At 49.6% G+C, this 7334-nt stretch overlaps 1 protein-coding gene across 2 annotated transcripts in view; it reads left to right on the forward strand.

Moving 5' to 3' along the window:
* Positions 1 to 7334, forward strand: part of LOC104954641 (histone demethylase UTY) — a 30721-nt gene that overhangs the window by 18889 nt on the left and 4498 nt on the right. For both annotated transcript variants that reach the window (XM_010781802.1, XM_010781803.1), the window contains 12 exons: positions 1957 to 2082; positions 2182 to 2253; positions 2427 to 2534; positions 2665 to 3030; positions 3497 to 4338; positions 5059 to 5188; positions 5330 to 5435; positions 5515 to 5720; positions 5820 to 5881; positions 5980 to 6054; positions 6162 to 6310; positions 6413 to 6527. In XM_010781802.1, coding sequence (XP_010780104.1) covers positions 1957 to 2082; positions 2182 to 2253; positions 2427 to 2534; positions 2665 to 3030; positions 3497 to 4338; positions 5059 to 5188; positions 5330 to 5435; positions 5515 to 5720; positions 5820 to 5881; positions 5980 to 6054; positions 6162 to 6310; positions 6413 to 6527 — 2357 coding nt within the window. The remainder of the gene's footprint in view (positions 1 to 1956; positions 2083 to 2181; positions 2254 to 2426; positions 2535 to 2664; positions 3031 to 3496; positions 4339 to 5058; positions 5189 to 5329; positions 5436 to 5514; positions 5721 to 5819; positions 5882 to 5979; positions 6055 to 6161; positions 6311 to 6412; positions 6528 to 7334) is intronic.

The raw sequence follows: 7334 nt of genomic DNA on the forward strand, positions 1-7334 counted from the left end.
CCCCCCTTTACAGTGAGCGAACACAGACCTGCAGGTCAGCACACGCGCATGCACTGTCGTCCACACTGATGGGTAACAGTTGAGCTGCACGCCACGATCAGATGTCTAAAGAAGCCGCCAAATATATAATGTACATTTTTGAATGCTACTAATTCAATATTAGCACAGCAGGAGGGTAGAAAACATAAAGGTCCCCCCCCGTTATCATCCAATTTCAACAATTTTGGTCAGGGACCCAAATATTTCTGCCTTTGAGCTGCAAACTTAGGAGCTAGATGTATTTATGTATGTATATAAATACACACATAAATAAACAAAATTGCATATATACATACACCAATTTCCACGGCTAAAAGCAAGAAAAGGTCAAACATACATTTATACAAGTACAGATTACTTTACAGTTTCATCCAATTACCAGTTATAATCTTTATTTTTATTTTTTTTATGTAACCCAAACACAAATGATAAAAACAAACCACAACAAAAGGATTTTTTTCGTTTTTCTATTTCCTTTTTGATTTTGATTTAATTGACAGAAATCGCCTTTTAAAACACCCTCTATGTAAAGAGTCCAGGTCATGGCTGCTTTATGGCATCTGTTTTAAAGTGAGTAGGGGTCCAGCCAAGTGTTACCCAGCCCTGCACTTCCTGTCTTCTCCACAGCGCCGTCGGCTTCACCCATCACGCTAAAAAAAGAAAAAGCACTTCATGCAGGCTTTTGTTAATTCTTTCCCATTCAATTTCTCCTGCTATTAATCCTGGTTGTAATCCAATGTCAGGATTACCCCCCCCCTCCTCCTCCCTTGCCCCTGATTTAAAAATCAGTTTGTAATTGTTTACCTGCACCACACTGCTCTTAATCTGATATAAAGTGCTCTAATTGGAAGGCTGTGTTTGTGATAATTCTCACACTCATTGGCGTTTGATCCCCTGTGTGATCGGTGAGGTCGTGCTGCCCGAACCCCGGCTTCCCATTGGCTCTGTCCACTCCCTCCCTCCTCCCCCTCCCTCTCAGTAGTTGACCTTAGATGTCCTGCAGCTGCTCAGCGACGCCCCCTAGTGTCTCATCAGCACTTCACTCATTTCACGGCCATCACACAGTAGAAGCGAGTAGCTCTGTTCGTGTCCATGTTTGTGTGTGTGATCACTGTTGTCTAACTGTAGCTGTGTGTGTGTTGACTTTGGTGAGAGTCAATTCACTCTGAGGCCTCTTCCAGCGGGAACCAGGACGTACGTGATGGATAAAAAACATTTCTTTTGGTTTAGATTTTCCTCTCAAACCTAGCAGCGTTAGAAGTGTAGTAGACGATTCATGGCTCTTATTATATTGATGTTTAGATAAAAAAGTTGTAAAAAGGCAAGCAAACATTTTGAAAAAATATAAATAAATACGCAAAAACAAATGGAAAACAATAAGTAGCAGTGGTTTACAACGCCATTTATTCTTGTTTCTTTGAATTATTGCGCTTTCCTGGCTCATATATCTCCCTCAGAGCTAAGGCCAGTGTCAGGTCACACGTGCTAGTGCACTCTGGAAAGCTGCTTCAGATCAACTTTTAATTGCAATAAGGAGAACATCAGGAGTCCTGAGGAGGCTGCAGGTGTGATACCCAGCGTTAGTGACAGATCTCCTCGGGGCTGGCGCTGCCCTATGAGGTCACAGCTTCAGATCCACACCAGTGTTTTTGCTCTGCTTGTCTGAAGCGCCAACACTCAATCACAGAATTGCTCTTCCTTCTCTCTCTTTTTTCCTACTCTCCATCCCTCGCTTTGCTTTGTCTCCTCTCTTTTCTTAAATAAACACGCTTGATTGCTTTTTTCTTTCTCCAACCTCTTCTTGTCCTCCATGACCTTTTTGTTACGTCCTACCATTTACGTTGTTTTTCTTTCCTCCTTACGTTTTCTTTTGCTGCCTGCGTTCCCGCCAACCCCCCCTTCCCCTTTCCCCTCCAGGCTTGTAAGCCCAATCACAGTGCAGAGGGCGGGGGCCCCTCTCTGCCCCCCCACGTGGGTCCGCTGGGCCAAGCAGAGGACCCGTCCTGCCCCGCCAAGAGGAGGAGAGCCTCCAGCCCGGGCAAGGTAAACCACAGGAAGCTGCTTCCTCTCACAGTAGGCGGGGGGGTCATCTGTGCCGTGTCCGTATCAGATCTTCAATCTTTACATGTGCTTTTTTTTCAGGGAGATTCATGGGTCAGTAACCCCCCACAGCAGCCAGTCCCCAACTGGTACCTCTCCCCGCAGAAATTACAGGTTAGTAACACACTAACTTGTAATTTCCAATCGAAATCAAAATGCGTTTCTATGCACCATCTTAGAAGTACAAATCTGCTAAATTCTACGACTTAGCTTAGCTTACAAAAATACTTCATCATGCACCTCTCTATTTATAATATTTTAATATTATTGTTGCTGTGCTTCCGCAGGTGCTGGAACAGTTGCGGAGTAACCGAGCGAGCCTGAAGCCCCCCCAGCTGCAGATGTTGGGACAGCTGGAGGCTCAGCTCACCATGATGCAGCAGCACCAGCACCAGGTTAATATACTGCTGCCACACACACACACACACACACACACACACACACAAACACACACTCACACTCACACTCACACTCACACTGCACATCCTGCATCAACTTAATTTGATGTGATCCTTTCATTTCCAGATGAGACAGAATGCCTCAGGAAGTCAGGTGCGCCCCTCTCTCCCCAACGGCCCCACCACCAACTCCCTCCCCTCCCCAAACCCCAGCCTCCGGCCCCACCTGGGCCCCCAACGGCCCCTGTGCCCGCCTCTGGCCAACGGGCCCGTGGGCCTTGGGCCACACGGACACTCAGACCCCCTCCCCGCGGTCGACAGTAGTAACAGAAGTAATAATCAGTCGGGGCCCGCGGCCACAGGACCCAACGGAGACGTGCCTTACCTGCAGCCTGCCGGCAGCGGCGACGCAGCACTGCTACCTCACACCTGCACAAGCGCGCAAACACAGGACGCCACGCTGCGCCCGGCCCTGCACCTAAACTCCTCTCAGGTCAGACCCCACCCTCTAATCACTGCCTGTTCTCCAACAAGTGGCTAAGATGTGGATAAGAGGATTCTAATGTATCCTACTGACCTATTGTTGAAAGCAACACTAAGAAGAGATTTAATGAAGGCTGTAAAGCTTTTCTAATGCACAACCCCAATGTCTTTTACAGAGCTACGGTATGTAAGTAGCACATGTAATAATAGAAAGAGTCAAAACTATTATTTTATTCTTCTATTTACATGTCTCCATGCTTTAAGGTTCAAAAAGCTCTTTTTGTTCTCATACTGCCTGTGCTGCAGCACCTCTTTTCACCCTCTGTCTGAAACCAGAGCCCAGTCTGCTCTGATTGGTTAGCTGGCCATCATGTTGTGATTGGTACTCTGCTTAGAGATGTCCCGCCCCTTAGCCGAGCATGTACTATGTATTGGAGCGCTACCAATGTGTAACAGTTGCTCTCTCCTCCCTGCAGGGGCTTCAGAAGGGGTGTGTTCCCCATGCATCGGGCTCCAGTAGTGAGGGGCTCCCGTCTCACTCCCAGACCCCCAACAATCAGGTTGGACATTCCACTAACGCCCCATCGCCACGACCGCAGCCTCACAACCACCTCCCGTCCCCCCCCTCCCTCCCCCTCTCCTCTACCTCAGGTGGAGCAGCACCTGGTGCTACCAAAGATAGCAACACCGCAGCCGCCATCGCCACGGCAGCAGCTTCCCTCGGCAACGGGGGCCCCGAGGGCAAAACGCCGCCGTCAGCTGATGGCAAAACGACGCAGGAGGACGGACTAACCAATCACGTTCACTCGGAGGACGGCAAGGGGGCGGAAGGCGGCGAGAAGCCGAGCCTTAGCGCAGACAATCCTAGACTAACTGCCCTGCTGGCGGGGGGGAAGGACCCTGAGGGGGGGGAGGGGCCGTCGCAAGGGACTTCATCCACCACGTCAGACAAGAAAGTCAACAACATCCACCCGGCCGCCCTGCCCTCCACCCCCCACGCGCTGGGCAACTCGGCCGCCTCCTCGCCCATCTCTGCCATATCCACCGCCACGCCCTCCCCCAAATCTTCAGAACACACACAGACGGGCGCACACAGCCCCGCCAACGCCGCCCCCCCCGCTACGTCCACCGCGCCTGCCGTGAACGGTAACGGTAAAGGAGGAATCTCCGAGGACTCTCAGAGCCCGCTGAAGGCCGAGCCCCCCGCCGTCACCAGTCTCAAAGCTACGCCTCCTCACGCACACAGCTCCTCCTCGTCCTCGTCCTCATCTTCGATATCCATCTACCCCAGCTCCACGGACGTGCTGAAGGCCTGCAGGTGAGACTGTTTCATTCACATGGTGGTGTCCTGCAGGTGCATCAGATCCTTCCAGCCTCAGGGGAAAGGATGGTGTTGATTAAAGGAGTCTGCACTGGAGTTACAGCGTTTGGCAATTTCTCCTTTTTCTAACATCCTAAGAAGCATGGTTTTAAAATCTAGGCTGCGTTGATGCATTTTAAGCACAGAGAGCGCTGGGTTTGAACTGTGCAAGGTACAAACAAAAATGGTGTAGATGAATGGAAATGGGTTTGTCTGAATGCGATAAGATGCATGCAACGTTTGAAAGGTATGAACGAAATGTTGCGTACTTTACATTTATGCCCTCATTAAGGTAAATGGGGGGGGGGGGGAAAGGGGGTGTGTTTAGCTGTTGATGTGATGATGAGAGCAGGATTGTTTTGGAGATGTCTCCTCCCGGTGGCGTTTCAGAGTAACTGCACAACCGAAGGCAGATCATTATGTAAGTGTTAACAACACTGAAGGCTACTGGGCAGTCTTGTTGCCGTGCAGATATTACTCAGCGCAGATCACTCGGGTGAACAGATTCCTCCATTTGGCTGCAGTCAGTCGATCAAATGGAAGTGAATGATCCCCTATTTGACATGAAACAGGTCAAATGTGGCTGCCCCTTGCATGTAGCTAATATACACATGTTGGGAGAGTGAGATCAGAGGAAGGGCGTGTCTGCTGGTGCTTAACTTCTAACATGTTGTGCAGGAACCTGGGGAGGAATGGTCTCTCCAACAGCAGTATCCTCCTCGATAAGTGCCCCCCGCCCCGGCTGCCCCCTCCACCCTCACCAGCCCTGCCCAAAGACAAGCTCAACCCCCCCACACCGAGCATCTATGTGAGTATTACCCTAACAGTTTAGGATAAATGTCGGGCTGAGGAAGTGCGAGAAACTCTTTTTACCTGATGAGTCTTGTTCATTAAAGCAGGGGGTCATTTTCTTTTTCCTTTAACTTCCTGTTTCCTGTCTGATGAGCAGCTGGAGAACAAGAGGGACGCTTTCTTCCCCCCCCTGCACCAGTTCTGCACAAACCCCTCCAACCCGGTCACCGTCATCAGAGGACTGGCTGGAGCACTCAAACTGGGTAAATGCTTAGTTTACACATATCCTCTTGAATCACAAACACATCAGCGTTTTATTCATGTTTTCCCGTCTCTCTGCAGACTTGGGTCTTTTCTCCACGAAGACGTTGGTGGAGGCCAACCCGGAGCACCTGGTGGAGGTCTGGACGCAGCTCTCGCAGCCCGCCGATGAGAACTGGGACCCAGCCGGCACCAAGAAAATGTGGCGCTGCGAAAGCGCCCGAGCGCACACCACCATCGCCAAATACGCCCAGTACCAGGCGGCGTCCTTCCAGGAGTCCCTGCGGGTCAGTGATACGATACGTGTCTCACTTAGGGAAAGAAAATTGGACATTGAAGGAAACCAAATAATTGAAGTGCTGCTGTTTTAATGCGTTTGTTTTCAGGAGGAGAATGAGAAGAAGGCACTCAAGGAGCCCTCGGACACAGAGCCAGCGTCAGCAGAGAGGTACACCATGTTTTTATATTGAATAACCTTTTATTTGTATTATTTATCCACATTTAAAAGCTCCATATTGCTATTGTAAATAGTTTTTGTGTTTTCAGTGTTGCACGCAAAAGAAGGGGACCCTTAAAGCACATCAAGTTTGGAACCAACATCGACGTGTCGGACGAGAGGAAGTGAGTCCTGATCTGGATTGTTTGGATCGTTAAGAAGCTTTAAAACAATCAGCAAAGCATTTGAACTTGATGACACTCTTCATAATGACCTCTCCTCTCTCCTGCAGGTGGAAACAGCAGCTCCAGGAGCTCAGTAAGCTCCCGGCCTTCGCTCGAGTCGTCTCCGCCGGCAACCTGCTGAGCCACGTGGGCCACACCATACTGGGCATGAACACAGTGCAGCTCTACATGAAGGTCCCCGGGAGCAGGATAGCAGGTCAATACACTCTAAACACCTCTTTCCTGTGATTACTAAAGTTGAAGGTTATGTTTTATTGTGTGGATTACTGCATTTAAACATGTTTGTGTTTGTCTCCAGGTCACCAGGAGCACAACAACTTCTGTGCGGTCAACATCAACATCGGCCCAGGAGACTGCGAATGGTTTGCCGTACCGGAGCCCTACTGGGGAGTGATGAGCAGCTTCTGTGAAAAGTAAGACGAGCTCTAAACACACATAACACCCTCTGTCCTTAAAGGGGCCCTTTCTCATTTCTCTAACTCCCCTCCTCGACTCCTATCCTCGAGACTTAGTCCCGCCCACAGGATTTGCGAGCGGAGGAGCCGAGGAGGGGAACCGAGGAGAGAGGAGGGGAAGCAGCAGGCGGTTAGAGAAATGAGAACTCCTCTCCTCTGAGCGGTCATTTTAAAGAGACGTCCATTAATGATGACAGGAGGCACAGCAGCCCTCTGTCTGATGGACAGATGTGTTCATGATGACTTATATATTTACTTTGATTCATTGACAGTGCGGTATAATGAGACAATAACAGGCTACAGATGCGGACATATACACACACACACACACATATTTATATATATATATACAATTTCAGAATCAAACAAGTATGAGAGCACTCTCATAATAACGTAACACTACCCCCCCTCTCCCCTCTCTGGTCGCTACAATGAGGAAAATAAATTACGGGCCAAAATTTTTATTTACAAGTATTAAAAGTAAGCAGAGGACACCAAACCAACTGAGACCTGTCTGTCCTCTGCATCTACGCACTGTACCACACGCACCTACACACTGTACCACACGCACCTACACACTGTACCACACGCACCTACACACTGTACCACACGCACCTACACACTGTACCACACGCACCTACACACTGTACCACACGCACCTACACACTGTACCACACGCACCTACACACTGTACCACACGCACCTACACACTGTACCACTCGCACCTACACACTGTACCACACGCACCTACACACTGTACCACAC

Source organism: Notothenia coriiceps, unplaced genomic scaffold, assembly GCF_000735185.1.
Source record: "Notothenia coriiceps isolate Sejong01 unplaced genomic scaffold, NC01 NC01_scaffold00023586, whole genome shotgun sequence".
NCBI lineage: Eukaryota > Metazoa > Chordata > Actinopteri > Perciformes > Nototheniidae > Notothenia > Notothenia coriiceps.